The 18,438-nt window shown below is 39.0% G+C and overlaps 1 protein-coding gene across 1 annotated transcript in view; it reads right to left on the bottom strand.

Annotated features, from left to right (window-relative positions):
• Nucleotides 1–18,438, bottom strand: part of mtor (mechanistic target of rapamycin kinase) — a 358,206-nt gene that overhangs the window by 82,325 nt on the left and 257,443 nt on the right. Inside the window, exons 32-35 of the mRNA XM_048614903.1 lie at nucleotides 16,155–16,232; nucleotides 8,338–8,445; nucleotides 5,501–5,626; nucleotides 4,755–4,886 (exon numbers count right to left, since the gene is read on the bottom strand). Coding sequence (XP_048470860.1) covers nucleotides 4,755–4,886; nucleotides 5,501–5,626; nucleotides 8,338–8,445; nucleotides 16,155–16,232 — 444 coding nt within the window. The remainder of the gene's footprint in view (nucleotides 1–4,754; nucleotides 4,887–5,500; nucleotides 5,627–8,337; nucleotides 8,446–16,154; nucleotides 16,233–18,438) is intronic.

Below are 18,438 nucleotides of genomic sequence, written 5' to 3'. Positions count from 1 at the left end.
GTGAGGGAGTTAGATCATAAGATCATAAGATGTAGGAGCAGAATTAGGTCATTCGGCTCATCGAGTCTGCTCCGCCATTTGATCATGATTCACATGTTTCTGAACTATATTCTCCTGCCTTCTCCCTCATAAACTTTGATCTCCTTACTCTTCAAAAGCTTATCTACCTCTGTTTTAAACACAATCAATGATGGCTTCCACAGCTTTCTGCAGCAATGAGTTCCACAGATTCGCCACCTTGCGGCTGAAGAAGTTCCTCCTCATCTCAGTTCTAAAGGGTTATCCCTTCAGGTTCTAGTCTCTCTTACATCTTCTCCATGTCTACTATATCCAGACCTCTCAGTAGTTTCTAAGTTTCAATCACAACCCCTTTCACTCATCTAAACTCGATCGAGTACAGACCCAGAGCCCTCAACTGCTCGTTATATGACAAGCTCTTCATTCCTGGGATCATTCTTCTGAACCTCTTCTGGACCCCCTCCAAAGCCAGCACATCCTTCCTCAAACACAAAAAGGCTCACAATATTCAAATGCAATCTGACCAGAGTCTTTTACAGCCTCAGTAGTACATCCCTGCTCTTGTATTCTAGCTTCTTGAAATGAATGCCAACATTACATTTGTCTTCCTAACTGCCAAATGAACCTGCACATTAACCTCAAGAGAATCCTGAAGTAGGATTCCGGAGTCCCTTCGTGCTTCAGATTTCTGCCGTGTCTTGCCATTTATGAAAAAGTCTACATCTCTGCTTTTCCTACCAAAGTGCATAACCTCACACTTTCCCACATTGCATTCCATCTATTTCTTTGCCAGCTTTCGTAGTCAGTCCAAGTCCTTCTGCAGCCTCCCCGCTTCCTCAACACAATGTGTCTGTCTGCCTATCTTTGTGTCATCATCAAACTTAGCAACAATGCCCTCAGTTCCTTCATCTCAATATTAACAAAGTCCTCAACATCTGCCCTGGACCCCATCAAGTCTCATGGCAGTAGGTCAAACCTGAGCAAGGAAACGTCCTGCTGACTATGCCGTACTATTTCCTCCATAGCTGATGATTCAGTACTCCATGTTGAACACCGTTTGGAGGAAACACTGAGGGTGGCAAGGGTGCAGAATGTATTCTGGGTGGGTGAGGGACATCAGCTTCCAGGATTGGCTCAGCAGTACCACTAGTGATCAAGCAATTTGATTCCTAAAGGTGCTAACTGCCTGACTGAGTCTGTGGCAGGTGATGACAAGACCAACAAGAGAGAAAAATGTACTTGACTTCATCCTCACTAACCTGCCTAATGCCAATACATCTGTCCACGACAATATTGGTCAGACTGACCAGCACAGTCCTCGTGGAGACAAACTCCTGTCCTCGTAACAAAGGTACCCTCCACTGTATTGTATGGCAACTGTGCTAAATGGCATAGATTTCGAACAAATCCAGCAACTCAAAATTGGGAATCTATGAGGCGTATAGGCAATCAGCAACAGAATCTGCAAACATAAGGCGCACATATCCCTTATTCTACCATTACTAACAAGCTAGGGCATCAACCTGACGTTCAATAAAAAGTGAAGGAGAGTATGCTAGGGCAGGGCCAAGTGTATCTAATTGAGGTATCAACCCTGGTGAAACTACAACGTAGACTACTTGTATGACAAACAGCATTAGCAGCAAAAGCTAAGCAATTCCACAACCAACAGATCAGGTCTAAGCTCTGCAGTCCTGCCACATCCAGTCATGAATGGCGATGGACAATTATAGAACTCACTGGAGGAAGGAGTCTCCACATTATCCACATCCTGAATGGTGGAGGAGCCGAAGACATCAGTGCAAAAGATAATTATAGAACCCATACAGTGTGGAAACAGGCCCTTCGGCCCAACAAGTCCACACCGACCCTCAGAGCATCCCACCCAGACCCATCCTCCTATAACCCACCTAATCTACACATCCCAGAACAGTATGGGCAATCTAGCATGGCCAATCCACCTAGTCTGGATTGTGGGAGGAAACCCACGCAGACGCGTGCAGAATATGCAAACTTCATACATTGTCTGTTTAACAATAACTTACTCACTGACAATCAACTTAGATTCTGCCATGGTCACTCAACTCTTGATCTCATCACATCATTGATTCAAACATGGACAAAAGAGCTGAAATCCAGAGGGGAGGTGAGAGTGACTGCCCTTGATATCATTATCGGATTTGAATCAGCATGGCATCATGGAGCACTAGCAAAACTAGACTGACTCAATGGGAATCAGAAAGTCAAGTCTCTGCTTGTTAGAGTCACATCTAATACAAAGGAAGGTGACTGTGGTAGTTGGCTGTATCATTTTACCTCCAGGACATCTCTGCAGGAGTTCCTCAAGGTAGTGTTCTAGGCCTAACCACTTTTCATACATTCATCAATTACCTTCATCATGAAGTCAAAAGTGGGGATGTTTGCTGATGGTGTACAGTTTTCAGCACCATTTGGGACTCCCTTGATAGTGAAGCAGTCCATGGCCAAATGCAGCAAGACAATGACAATATCCAGGCTTGGGTTGACAAGTTATAACTACCAAATAACGTACATTCCACACAAGTGCCAGACAATGACCATCTCCCATGAGAGAAGCTAACATTCACTTGTATTGAATGGCATTGCCATTGCTCAAAAACCCCTACTGCCAACATCCTGGAGGTTATCTTTGACCAGAAACTTCACTGGATTAGTCTTATAAATACTGTGACAAGGAGGGTGGGTCAGAGCCAGGAATCTTGCAGTGAGTAACTCATTTTCTTATTTGCAAAGTCTGTCTAGCAACTATAAGGCACAAATCAAGAGTTTACTCCACTTATTTGGATCAATGCAGCTCCAACAACACTCAAGAAGCTTGTCACCATCTAGAATAAAGCAGATTGCTTGACAGGCATCACATCCACAAACATTCACTTCTTCCACCACTGATGACCAGTGGAATAGTGTGCACCATCACAAGAAGCACTGCAGAAGATCACCAAGGCTCCTCAAATATCAAATTCACCATTACCATCCAGAAGAACAAGGGCAGTAGATGCACAGGAACACCACTACCTGCAAGTTCCCCTCCAAGCCACAAACCATACTGACCTGTAAATATCTCACCATTCATTCCGCGTCACCGTGTCAAAATCTTGAAACTCCCTCCATAATAGCATATGGGTGTACCTACACTAAATGAACTGTAGAAGTTCAAGAAGGCAGCTTACCAATCCCTTCTTAAGGGTAATTAGGGATGAATATTAAATGCTAGCCCAGTCAGTGAAGCACACATCCCTTGAACAGATTAAAAATATTCTCTTAGTATAAAATGAGCAACGCAAGTGCTTTGCTGCTAGCATAGGTTTGTTGAAATTAAAAATGATCTATTTTTACCAGGATACCATTGAAAAAGAAATGAGTGAACTGCATTCAGGTGGTAGTGTGCTCCACTCAATTTTGCCATTCACATTCAATTGAGGCATTCAAGAGGGCTTTGGACAACTATTTGAATAAAAAATAATGTGCAAGTATATGGGGAAAAAGCATGAGATTGCACTGGGTAACTATGTTCGGTTAACAAGCCGGTGCAGGCACAATGGGCCAAATGTTTTTCTTCTATCTCCTTCTGGGCTTTAACACTTCTGAGATTACGTAATCCTTCAGTGAGCTTGGCTGCTCAATTCAGAAGAATGAAAACTGGAGGAAAGGTAATAACAATAATGTGTACTTACATATATGTCCGTCTGTCGGAAAGAACAATTATTCTTTTGAGGTTATGATTGTGAATCAATTTGAACTGAAACACGATCTATGAAAGCACTACACTAAGGTTCAATTGAGAAAAAAAACATATGTTTAAGATGTTCATTTTAATTGGGAGAATAGGCACATTTGCCTAGTTACTAAAGTACAAAAACAAAAGAATGGAATACTGAAATCAGTAATCCCACACCTGGAAATGAAATTATTCAATTATAGTTCAGAAAATGTAATGTGTTACAATGAGAAACAACTCTAACATAAAGCTGAAGACCTAGCCAGGTGGTAACAAATATTGGTATCAGCAGTGTTAAGCTGATAAAACCATCATTGTTCATTGAAATTGACAAGATACAACACAAGCAACACTAATTCATTTCAGAATATTTAATGTGTTATGCAAAAAATAACTTCTCGACATAATGAGATAACACAGTGTGGAGCTGGAGGAACACAGCAGGTCAGGCAGCATCAGAGGAGCAGGAAAGTTGACGTTTCAGGTTGGGACCCTTCTTCAGAAATATAATCATCAGGATGAAACAACTAAGAAATCATTCCACACAGAGCATAGGTTCTACAGTCAATTTAAAAGGAAGGAACAAAATATTAAGCAATTCTTCTTCCAAATTATAAGAATTATAAGGGTGGGAAAAGGTCTTTGGTTCCAATTACGCTTGGCTTTCCATTAGTTGAACCCCCTCAGCCACCATCCTATTGTTTGGAATCTCCAAACAGACTAAAATCATACTTTTTAATTTATTACACTCATCACTTTTTTGGCTGAGAAATTATCGGAAGTTATTTTTCATTAACTCATGTTTAGGACCTGTGCTCCTATGTATCCTGTCTTATCTAAGCTATGTTTTAACATTTCTCTCTTGACAAAAGAAAATTGTTTGGAACCATTACTTTTTGAAGAAACGACATGAAACCTACTAACTCATGGGAACTTACTGCAGTAATTACTATACAATATACCATGAGATGTAACCTACCTTGCGGGTACTCTTCCACATGTACTTCATGTAAGCATAGGTGACATGGGGGTGAACTGTGGACAGAGGTTGATCAAGGTGCTTTGAAGGATCTACACCAAGCAGCTGTACCAGGGTCTTATGAGCAAGAGCCTATAGACAGAATGGTTGCATTCAGAGTACATATGAAAAATAACTGCAGAAAATAAATCACTAATTATTTTTTGTTTTAAATTTTAGTCTGCACACTTCCTTTGAACTTTTCCTAATATAAGTTTTCATGGCCACATTTACAATGGAAACTGCTAATGTAAATTTCTTGTGCTCTGTTCACAACTTCATGCTAGTTGTGATGAACTGTCATGTGTAATTACAACAGGCCGCATTTACAAATGCCATATGATAAATATGCGAAAATTTATAATGGAAGTATAAAACTAAGGTCAAATTGAATAAATGGGATAGAAATGCATTTGCACACCACAGTTCAATTAATAGCTCTTTTGATGTGGTCTTACCGCCTCTTGTGCGATGTAATTGGAGATAAATTCGCAATGAAAATTTTATGAAGGAACATTCATTAACTGTAGCAGTGTTGTTTTTAAAGCAAAAATCATTAATTTTTTCAGCTGTTTAGTTCATTCACAAAGTAATGGGATCACATTTTGATCAATATCAAAAACAAAGGACTTTCATAACTCAAAGTTGAGCCATTAATGAGTTTGTTGTTGTCTTAAAACTAAGCAATTTATGCATGGAATTCTTACCAAACGTCCATTCTTGCCACAGAGACTTGCATACTTTAACCAAGTCCTCATATCTTCATGTGGACCAATGACAAGGGAGCGAACCATTAGGATTCGTTGCCAGTCTTCGACTATCTGCTGACAGCCCTATAGAAGAAATAGAGGTGGTTATGAGTGAACAAGTGTCAACAATTGTTCAAGCATTCCTGCAATTTTTCCTAGTTTGCTCTAATTTTCTTTGATCCAATTGTACCATTCATGATATGTTAGTTCTGCTTTTGTGGAATAGCTTTGATAAGACCACACTTCAAATGGAATGTTCTAGTACGTCCTTATGGTTTATTAGGTAATTGTGTCAAATGGTGTAGCATTAAACTGAACAAGAGCCAAATTTTACTTTTGTGTTAAGTCAACTGATTCCAAACAAGTCCAGAATAGAGAGGAAAAATAAAATTCAAAACAGTGAGGGTGATTTGATTGAAGTTTGTATGGTGCTGAATGAATGGTCCAGATGAGATTAACATGAGAAGTATTTTACCAGCATTTCCTCTCTTTTTCTTACCTGTTGCAGGATCTGAAAAGCTGGAGGGCAGCAGCAATTTCCAAAACTGAAAGTTAATGCTGCAAATTGGCATGCTGATGCAGCTTAGAGGGAACTTTGATATTTAATCTTGTTGGTAGTCCAGAGGTAGGGTACACTGCTTTGAAATTAGGGGTCACGCTTTTACAACAGAAATGAGTGGAATGCTTTTCCCTCACAGGCTTGCGCAACTTGGGCTCAAAAAGTGATGGAGGCAGGATCATTGGATATATTTAAGGCAGAGATAAATAGATCCTTGTTAGGAACGACATCAAACTTATACAGGGTAAATGGGAATGAGGAATTCGAAGCTCAAACAGATCCTCCATGATATTTCTTGAGTGGTGGAACAGACTTGATGGGTCAAATGGCCTACTTCTGCTTCTCATTCGTATGTTCGTAAATCATTTTAAGTTCCCAAACTAGACTGCTATCACCTGTTGGAAATGTGGATCTATAGATGTTAAGTGTAAACAGCGCTGGAGTCATCTATAGAAAAATGGAGTAATACCGGCATGCCGACACTGTGATTTACACATAAAGAACAGTTAATACAGCGCTGTACCAAAGGGCTGCCAAGAACATTAAAACTGTACCTCAACATGAGTTAATACCTTTATGAGAGAAGGACAGAAGCAAGGGGAGAAAAAGAACATTAAATCATTAACTTGGCAGTGTGATATAGAAACGCAACCAAAGACTTCATATTAGAGCTTACACCACCATCAAATCTGGCTTACATCATTGGGCCATGCTTGCCAAAGAATTGTCAGTGGCCAAGGGAAGGATAAAATAAAAATAAATTGAAAAAACACACTCCTATAAAACTAAATTAAAACTTGAAAAGCTAAGGCTTATGAAATATGGAATTTTTTGGTCTATTCATCTTCAAACGCAGTCAGCACTAGGCATATAATCAGTTGATTGTAAAAAACGAACTGAAAACAGCCTCAACTGCTCTGCGTATTTTTACTTGCAGAGTCTGGTGTATGTAAACGAGCCTTGAATAGTGTCTTAAATAGAAACTCTACAAATTTTCTTTAACATAAAATAGAGCACTTGTCTTAACATATTTCTGCTTTCCTTCAAATATACACCAGAAAAGGCAAACTGACATTATCCTGGCTTTGAAACTGTGTGTGGAAGTAACTTTGCATTCATCAAATAATACAAAATAAATTCTACAGGGAACAGAGATTTAAAAAAATGTCCAGAGTTTTGAGAACTAAATAATAGCTGAAGGATTCTGAAAATATTGTAAAGACTTACAAAGAGGGGTTCTGACACAAACATTACGAGTATATAATGATACCTTATCCTTGATTGAAGCAAAAGCAAATCTCAATTTCTTCCCAAGTGTTGAAAATAACAAAAATTTAAGTTTCTGTAATATAGTGGGTTGGATTTTTATGAGGTGCCATGGACTCCACCCCTTGAACTAAAATGTTAAGGGTGGGTGAGCCCTATTACAATCCTGATGGGTGCTTTTGCAGCAATTTAACACTGAAAGCAACATTATTTGCTTCAAGGCGAGACTGCTGCTCCTATCTCGAAAGAATCGATTGGCTAACAAGGCAGTCCCCACAGTATCAGTGGGAGCACTGGCCACAGTTGGGATTACACGCAATCTCACCATGCCAAGAATCCCAGGAAAATCCAAGGAGTTCGCAATAAGGCAGAGAGCGTACTGTTTTAGGGGGCTAGGTTCTGGAGGCTGTGGGGTTGAATGGTGTGGAACACAGGCTTTTGTAGTGGTGCCCCCAATAGCCCAGGAATGGGTGGGGGGCTGCAATGGTGATCAAACTCCTTGCCCAACATCAACCTGTATGAATGAAGTTGCTAGACTTCCAACTATTACGTGGGCTTACTGTCAAGGGTCAAATACTCGCATTGTTGGGGCGACTATTTATCAGTCACTTAAGGGCTTTGAAAGGCCAAATGGTGGGCAAGCCATTCAACATCCCTTTCACACCCTGCTGCAAAATTTCATAAAGGTTGGGGGTCGGTGGGTAAGCAATGGATTTTACTTACACCCTGCCAGCAATTCCACTTGCGGTGACCATATAATCCAGCCCAGCTATCTTGTAATTATGCTCGGCTACTCTACCTGCAAGCATTCATACTCCTTGTGTAAAATGAAAAATATTCAGCTTGGACCAACATCCTCCTGGACAGCCAAGGCAGCTCCATAATATGCTCAACTGAGCTGAATGGCAAATGTGTACCTCATCACTGATTGATTACCAAAGCTAATTAGATTAGATGAATGCTGACTTGCCTGAAGTCGTTCCCACCAGGTTTGTCTGATGATCTCCCTCCGCTCTGGAACCAATTTATATTGGATTACCTCTTCCAGTTCTGACAGCATCTGACAGGAAACCATGGCCTAAAGAAGAGAGATTCAACACTTACTCATATGTCTTATTGTTCACAACTTGTGGACACAAAAAGTGAAATGAGTAATGATCATTGCACTCACACGATATATTAGATGATACAACTGTGGAACATATTAACATATCATCCCATACTAACAGTAATATTAGTTTTATCTTAAGTTCTTCCCTCAGGAGTTAATTTAAGAAAAATCTTGCAGAATCTCCTTCCAACTTCCTAAGGTAATCCATTGGTAGACCATGATAATCTAACAGTTTAAACAGATAAAATTGACTAACTTGTCTCTTCTAATGTACGCCACTTCCTAATGAACATACAAAGTCCAACTATTAGACTAATATCAAATATTAGCAAGCAAATCGTTATGCTACCCTTCAATGATCATATGCCAAATATATCTATGAGCCTTTTAAAATTGATGCAAGTAATGATGCAATGTAATCAGGTCTGTTCCTGACCTACAGAACCTTTGTGACTAATACAGTACCAAAAGTTCAAAAACATTATATGTAGAGTCATAGAGTCATGCAGCATGGAAACAGACCCTTCAGTCCAAACAATCCATGCCGACCATAATCCCAAACTAAACTATTCCCACATGGCTGCTCCTCCAAACCTTTCCTATTCATGTACTTATGTAAATGTCTTTTAAACATTGTTAAAATTGAAGTCTGAGTCTGTTCAGTGTTACAACTGGCTCCACAGTCTTTGTACGTTCTGGTCGTTCTACTGGACATTATGGATCCCATGACATTATGAAAGGAAAAGGAGGGAATTTTTCCAGTATTGGGCTCAACATTTGGCCTACAATGCTCAAAATGATTGAACTAAGTGATCATTCCTTTTGCAGAGAGTTTGCTGGTGAAAAAAAAACTTGCATCTTCCTACATGATGGCTGCTGCTGTTCCAGGGCTTTTGCTCTTGATCATTATCCAAGTTCAAATATGCATGTCAGATGACACCAAACTGACATGCGCCTCATAAGCAAACAGATCATTTAAATTTACTGCAGAGCTTCACACATGAATTGTGAATGCCCTTATGAGAAGAAAAATTTGACAAGAGAAAGAAAATCACTTAAAATGAAAACGGCACACCATGTACTCCAAGGGCCATGGTGTCAATCCATGCATGGTTACTATAATAAAATGACTACAAAATAGGCCCATTTGTCACATCAGTACAATGTCCTAAAACAGACCATTAATTACTTTTCAAAATGTAGATACCATTATTTTGTGGATAAACATGGCAGCTAAGGCACTCACTGCATGATCTCTTAGACAGCAAAAAATCACTCACATTAGTAATTAACTGTTTTGAATTTCCCCTCCACTACAAGCAAGGGCAAAAAAATGCATCTATATTGCACCTGACCAAATTTTAAAGATGCCTCAAATTGTTGAATATTTAATTCTGTTTTTGAAGTGCAGTCACTTTACATGTAGTACAATATAAATAGCTAATTCAAGCACTGAAAGACTACAAGCAGGAAATGAAATGAAACATTAGCCCATTGATCAAAGGAAAAATGTTAGCAAGACTGTTGGAAGAATCTTCTTTTCTACAACTGTTACCATAAGACCTTACTCATCCACAAAACATGACCGTATTTTCATACATCATCTAAAAATCAATAAACTGAAATTATGTGATGTAACATATAACTTTCTTATTTGGGATTAAAGTACTCATCAAGCTGACAAGTACCATAAATCTGTTGCAATGGGCTTAAAGTAAGTGTCAAAAGCAATGAAATTTGTTTCTTTTTATAAAAAAATGCAGTTTTAATGAATGCAGTTTCTGAATAGAAAATAGATACAATTTTTCTCCCAGATATTTAATTTTACAATTTTAGTTCAAAATTATATTTTGTGTACAATTATTGCTGTCTGTATGGCAGGAATTTGGTAATCTAAGTCACTGCTTTGATGCACGATAATTTATGACAGATTATTTTATATATATATATTACTTTCCATATTATGTGGTAATTAGAAAATAAAAAAAGGTGGAGAATTTCAGCAAGCATTACAACTTTTCACAATAAGCCAGAGCAAATTTAAGACCAGAGAGGGAGACAAGTGGGATTAAAATTGGATGCAATTCCCCTAATCCTTGCATCAGATGAAATGCATGATTGCTACTCATATTCATTTACCACAAATTTATCATATTTCTTTCCTGAGACCAGTTTTCATTATTTCTTGCTCTCCATACTGTGTTAGCTCCTCTCTAGGGAGTTCACAGCAGTTCGCATTTCTTTGAATAAAATAAAATGAATGCCCTTGTCCCCCAATGTTATTAGAATACTCAATGTAGCTTTTTTCTACATTCACTGGAGACTAAAATTGTTCAATTTAAATGTAATTTCCTTACTGAAAATAAACTTCCTGGATTCTAACTCTGAAACTGAACTGAAATTGCATGCTTCGCATTTTGACAGGAGATGATTAACTCTTGGAAGTAAATTATCTTTGTGAATTTTTTTCATGATCAAGGGTGGCATTCAATTATATATTTAAGAAATTTCTAACCCATTGATGTTTTATAATTAGTTGCTATACAGTTAATTCAATCATTGGCAAGGAAGTAAGAAGCCAAAGAGCCCCAGACAGCACACTCCAAACCCACAACCACTTCCATCGAGAAAGACAAGGGCAGCAGACAAATGGGAACTTCTGCAAGTTCTCCTTCAAATTACCATCCTGGCAGCCCATGGACTGCAATGGGTAAAGGCAGCTTAGCACCTTCTCAAGGGCAACTAGGATGGGCAATAAATGCTGGCCAGTCAGTGACAACCACATGCCATGAGTGAACAAAAAAGTGAGCAACTGGCTTAGTATTACACCAACTGGTTCAGAGGCAGAAAAGTTCCAGTCCTGCTTCAGACAACACTGGCCAAAGGAGGCCAAAGTTCCATCACAAAATTCTGGGGCTGCTGTGTGTATGAGAGCTTTCCCGTTAATGGGCAATTGAATTTTTAAAGCCCCTTTGTTGTATAGGATTAACCACCTAATTGGCTTGTACAGTCCGTTTACAGATACTACCAGTGCAAAAGCCCTCTTACCAGAATATGTGAAAATCAATCCTGGTGTCAATTTGAGATGGAGATGGACCGTGAAAGTTAACTGATAATTTCAAAAGGTCTCTTGAACAAGGATGGGTGATCAAACTAAACAAGGAAGAAGTTGGAAGGGGTAACCTGCTAAAGCTCAAATTAACAAAATAAAGGTGGAATACGAGCAGTTCTCTTTGTCAAGTCAAATACAGCTTACGGTGACCACAAAAAGTGTGTCCTTAAAAATCAACCACAGAGATTGGACAATGTGCATAATAGACATTGCTAAGTGATTCACAAGCAATAGATTAAAGCTGTGCTGTCTTGCTGCATCCAATAATGGAAGGTGGGTCTAAATGAACATCTCCATTCTTGATAATAGTAAAGCCCAGGAAGTCAGTTGAAAAGCCAAAGCTGAAACATTTGCAATCATCTTTAGCCAGAGGTGCTGAATGGATGACCTATCTGTGCTGCCTCCTAAAGTTCCCAAGACTGCAGATGCTAGTCTTTAACTAATTTGATTCATTCTAGAAATGGCTAAGTGCACTGGATACATCAAAAGCTATCATCTCCAACAATACTTTGGCTGTAGTACTGAAGACTTGTGCACAAGAATTAGCCCCATCCTCAAAAAAAGCTGTTCCAGCGGAGCAACATTGGCATCTATGTGGCAATGTGGAAAATTGTTTAATTATGACCTATCCACAAATGTGGGACAAATTCAATCTGGTCAGTTATCACCCCATCAATCTGTTCTCACTCATCTGTGGAATAATGCATGGTGGCATCGACATTCCTACCAGGCAGAACAAGCTCATCAATGTTCAGTTTGGGTTCTGTCAACAACACCTGGCTCCAAACTACTTTACAAAATTTGTCCAAAGAGCTTGAATTCAAGACGCCAGATGAATGTGACTACGCTTGACAATAAGACTTCATTGTACCAAGTGTTGGACCACGGAGTCTTGATAAAATATTGTGCCATACAAGTGCAAGGCAATGATCATCTCTCCTTGATCGTCAAGGGCATCATCATCACTGAATCCTCCATTAATATCACTGAGATCTGACTGGAAATTTAACTGCAAGCCAACCACACAAATATGTGGCAATAGCAGTTCACACGTTAGTAATTTTGTGGCAACTATCTCACCACTTAATTCCCCAAGCTTTGTCTACAAGGTACAAGTCAGGAGGGTGAGAGAATATTCATTACTCAAGATGACTCACACCATTCAGGACAACACTGCCTGCTTGTTTAGCACTTCATCCAATACCTTAAGATTCATTATTTCCACATCTGGTGCATAGTGGCATCAGTGTGCATTACCCACAAGACATAACGATGCAATTTGTCAAGGTTCCTTCCAAGCCACTTGCAAAAATGACTCCCCATCGCACTACCACCCACACTGATAGACCTAAAACCCAACACCCCAAACCTGACACCACCCTGGCCTGAACTCCTGGATCCGACTCCACTCCTCTCCAAATCAACGTGACTCTCCAACTTGAGCCAGCCTGGCAGACCTGAACTCCCCCACACAGCTCTGACACCCGACAGCCCCAAAACTGTTCACAGTCCCACCCTCCAACAACCTCTGCAACTTAAATGATGCTTCCCCATCTGCTGAACTAGACAACGCCGCCCGCCCCCCACACCCCACCACCTCCCCCCGCCACCAGATGGCACCCTGATAGCCTATTGCCAACCCTGCCCTAAGCACTCTTCCATTCTCCTGGTACCCCCTCTCCCTCATCCGTCTGGCACACGAGCTACCTCATCCACGTGGTACACTATCTTTTTATCTACTCACTTGCCATCCTACCACCTTCATTTACCTTTCCTCAGTTGCTGCCGAAGTAGTTTTGGAATATTTAAACAATTTAACTCCTGAAATATGGCAGCAAGTGTCATAAAAATAGATGAGTCTCTGCTTGTGATGCTGCTCCTCAGCAGAGTAGATTTCTCATGTTTTCCTCCAGTGGACATATATGGATCACATGAGACTTGGAATTCTGGTCACAAAAATCACCAAGTAAATAGGCTATCTAAAAGAGGACTACTGTCAATCAAATCTGTTCCGATGGTAATTGGAATTTCTTAACCATTCTCTTCATGGACCCAGTACAAGAGTAGCTTAGACATTTGCAATGCCCAAGGGTGAAGATTCAGACAGCTTTGCAGAAACTGAGAGTCCAAACTGCCAAATTTCCTATGCGTCACACACATTTTGGGTGGCACAGTGGTTGCACGGCTGCCTCACAGTGCCAGGGAGCCGAATTTGATTCCACCCTTGGATAACTATCTGTGTGGAGTTTGCACATTTTCTCTTTGTGTATGTGCGTTTCCTCCAGGTGTTGCGGATTCTACCCACAGTCCAAAAATGGGCAGGTTAGGTGGATTGGTCATGCTAAATTGCCCAGTGTCCAGGGACATGCAGGCTAGGTGGATTAGCCATGAGAAATGCAGGGTTACAAGGACAGGGTAAGGAAGTGGGTCTGGATAGGATGCCCATCAGAAGATCGGTGTGGATTTAATGAGCTGAATGGCCTGCTTCTACACTGTAGGGATTCTATGATCAACCAGCAAGCAGATCTTCATTGCCCGTTACTGGCTGTCAGTACCCAAATACCTCAAAGTAAAATAACACATCCTTGTGCTTAAAGTATTTCATGTCTTTGCCACTCCCCTTCAACCTAAACCTATTCTTGTATTTGAATTTCTACGCATCACAGGCAAGATTTTCTTTTATCACATTTCTTCAAATGTAATCCTGCAAATAGCAAATTGTACAAATGAAGATGAAGTGCAACGATGACATCAGTATCACATGATTATGCTGAGAGATGCAGAACGAGCAGAAGCTCTAAGAAAAGGTGCACACCTATTATGGTACATTAAAAAAAAGTTTAAAGGAAAGCACCTTGGATTTAGACAGATGTAGTCAGAAGGCTAAAGCCAGTTTGACGTCATTACGTAACAAAGTAAGTAAAGTTGTCCAAGAGGACTATAGGGCTGCTCTCTCATTAGAGAGAGATGACCAGTGATTGTTTAACCTGAGGATCACCAGAAGGTGATACCTTCATGGCAACTTCAGCTGCCATGGGAATTGAATCCAAGCTGTTGGTGTGAAACTGCACTGCAAACCAGCCCTCCACCCAACTGAGCTAACCACATAAGAGAATAAAATAAATCGCTGATTAAGAAAAAAATTCAATAGCTATTTAAATCGCAACCTTCTACACAGTTGCAACTGCTATAAGCGAATTTTGCGAGAAAAAAAATCACACTGCATATCAACTAAATGAAAATTAATCAAAACACAATATTCAATTGCAACACTTGTGTGAACATCCAGAGAACTAATCTTTAACTTGTAGGTGTTATAAACTCAAAGAAAAACCTACATACTTCAGTGCAGCTTTGGCATTATTTAAGCCAGCATTCCACAAGGGCCTTTTAAAAAGAAATCAAGCCCACTAACCTACAAGATCTCTGCCTTATAGTATACTTGACAAAGGTCAGAAAATATAGCTCTTGACATCTACTGGATGTAATAACCAGGTCAGAAGGAAATTACCATTAAAGGGTAGCAAAACGTGTGAGTTTGCCAATAAATTTTAACTTGTTACTTAGCATTATTGAATTATTCATCTAGGTTTCTTAATTTTAAAAAGTAATATATATCCTTTTGACTGAGTAATAAAGTCTTTGGATTAGATTCCACCTCATATATAATTACAAGTTCAATGGTCTGAAGATGCCCTTTTAAACAAAAATAACACCCAAATAATGAAACCAGGTTTTGGGAATGAAGGACAGTAACTACTTCAAGTACATTAATCAGCTTTTCAACTTAGTTTCAACAGCCCATAAATCAGAATTCATGACTCTGCTAAGGAGCTGTCCAGAGTACTAGTAATTCTGATGTATGTTCTTAATATAGTAAATACCAACCAGCAGAAAATGACTAGTTTCTGGCTTTTATTTGTCAAAACAAAACACGATGTACTAACTCAGCCTATAACCGCCATGTGGAAACAAATCAAGTCCATGGAAATCTCGAGCACAGACTGAATACTGGCATCAACAGAAATAATTAATTATTGTGTTGTATGCTTTTAATTATCTTACTGTATCAGCCATTTTCACATATAATTTATTCTTTATTTCCCAATTTTAACAATTCATTAATCAAACAAGCCATTGTTCAAGACTAATGCAAAAAGTATGGACTACCCAATAAATAACTTAAACAAGCTGGTAACAGAAGTGCATGAGTGGCAAGTCAGGAAATATTCCCCAATATAACAATCAGCACCATTATTAGCAATTTTCATCAAAAATGATCTTCTATGAATTTCAGAGCCTCTATTATTATAGAGACTGGATTATACTCTAAACCGTTCATGCAGAGACAGTTGCTAGTAGTCATTGAAGATGGTTGAATTCAGTTAGGAGCTGGTAACATGATATGATATAATTCGGCTGCATTGGGTATCTGGAATAGGGAGAACTGCCAAGTTTCATCATTTATTAGTTCTGAGATCATGAAGTATATATCATTAATGAACAAACTCTGAAACATAACAACAAAAGATGGATCATGAAGTTCAACCTTTATCAGACTCACCCCATAGGCACGGCTGTAGCTCTCTCCAGCCATAGCAGTCAGCTCTGTATCCAGCAAGTCTCTCGCCTTGTCAATGCACTACAATGGAAGAAGAAAAATATATTAGATCGCTTTATTATTACATCTTATATCAATATGCTGCTTCATCCTTATTAACTAATTGAAAACATCACCTCTGGATTTGTTACTAAGGTATTCACTCTTCAAATCCTATTTCTAACCACCACCACAACACTGCACCCCCTCCACATATCCTCAGCCACCATAAGCACTTGGACACAAAAACTATGAAGTTCAGCTGAAAAAGGGAATAATTTACACCAAAACAATGCTTTTGTGGCCAACAGCAACAAAAAAAGCTACCAAATATGATTATTGTGCCTCTGTTCCAGTAGCTAGATACATTACGGTCAAAGGTTCAATATTTTACTTCAGAGGAAGTCAAATTCAGCCAAATGAAGCAAGCTTGAATAAGTATGAAACTAAGTGGTACAGGGCAATTTCATCACAATTCCGATTTCCAGCTTTTCCCCTATAATCCTTGAACTATTCTTCAACATTTCAGATCTGGTCTCCCCTTCCTTTTATTCCAAGGTGCAAAGCAGTTGTCGCTTGGACCACTCACAAAATAAAAGCATTTTATCTCTTTTGATCACAACAGAACTCCCACTCTCAGAAACTTTTATGTTGGTTGATTAAAGTGTGAGAAGTTCCTAATACTAGTATTTGTGGTGGGTATAATGATAACAAGTATATATCATAAATTAGAATTCTCTACTGACAGTTGCAAATTTATACAATTACACAGAAGCAGCTTACACAATTCATTTATTGTAATTATTCCAGTTTTTAAAAAAAATTGATTCTTCAAATTAAAGCAAGTTCATTTTAATTCACGTGAAAAGAAAATCGTTGAAACTTTGTGTATAATCTACTTATGTATCTTCATGTATTACAGGCAACAGTACATGAAAAATCTTTCAAATGAAAGATATATAGTTACTGTAGGTGATTTTCAGATTTTCCAAACATCATTTTAAAGAAGATTTCCCAGAGGGAAAGGCCCCTTCAAATGGTGTCTTGGCAATTACTGGACGGGACTGCATAAGCTGATTGACATTGGGCTTAGCCAAATTCTGCATTGATTATATTTCAGGTGTCCTTTGAATATCTTTTAACACCATACCTGCCTTCCACCTGAATACCAAACACTATTATTACAGAATATACTACGAGCGGTAAACAGCAAGGACCTGTATTTGTTGAAACATCAAAATTAAATATATGAATTAAACTTTAAAACAAAAATGCTGCGATACTCTGAGGCATGGGGAGTGAAGAATGCCAAGCCAACATCTGAAGTACATTAAGCAGCACTGAAATAATTACAGTAAGCAGGAGTGCCAGGCATAAAAGGAAACAGCAGTAACAAATATTAAAATAAAATTATCTCCAGCCCAATGTTATTAAAGATCTTGAGTTTTATACATGGAATTATCAAAATCTGCAAATGATTTATTGATGAGGTCAGGGGTTGCTCCAACTATAGTCAATAACAGGAAGCAGGTTAGAGCAATCGGGGCCCAGTATGAAGTTAAAAAAAACAGCTGGCAGTCAGAATGATAGACCCAGTGACTTAATTTTAAAGCCACATATGGCTGGCGTAGAGATCAGCTCCCAGCATGAGACATAACCTTCCATGTATGTGCACAATTGAATGAGAGGTTTGGAATCATAATCACAGACTTCTTTACTGCATCAGGTACCTTTGATCAAAATTTAACCAGATTTCTAAATTTGTTTTTGTGAAGTTACGGGATGGAAATGTAATGCTCACATACAGATGAATGAAGTGCCCAGAACATAAATCTGTCCACTTCCAGTAGATGTAGGGGTGACTGAAATCATTAAAAAATAATTTTGTAGTCATGTAACTACATCACCTTTAGGAGGAAAAAAAATTGAATTTGCAAATACAAAACAGGCTCACTGGCATTTGGAAAACATTATAGTCAACTTCTCTGTGGAGACCTGAGACTAACATTCTCTGATCAGTGGAATTTAATGCAGGTGATAGCCCACTGATTTTAAAATGAACTGCTGTTCTTCAGCTTTGATAAGGGGTTCCATTGGTAAGAAAAGATGCGGATGTTTTGCATGAAAAGCATTTATAAAGAACATTTTGCACCCATATCAAAAGCCCAAAGACATGGAAATACTGTGAATTAGAAGGGGTAGTTTTTCAACAGTTTAACATTAGTATAAGTGTGTTTTAATACATTAC

The sequence above is a fragment of the Rhincodon typus genome, chromosome 31 (assembly GCF_021869965.1).
Source record: "Rhincodon typus isolate 14 chromosome 31, sRhiTyp1.1, whole genome shotgun sequence".
NCBI lineage: Eukaryota > Metazoa > Chordata > Chondrichthyes > Orectolobiformes > Rhincodontidae > Rhincodon > Rhincodon typus.
This window is presented reverse-complemented; position numbering and strand designations above follow the sequence as displayed.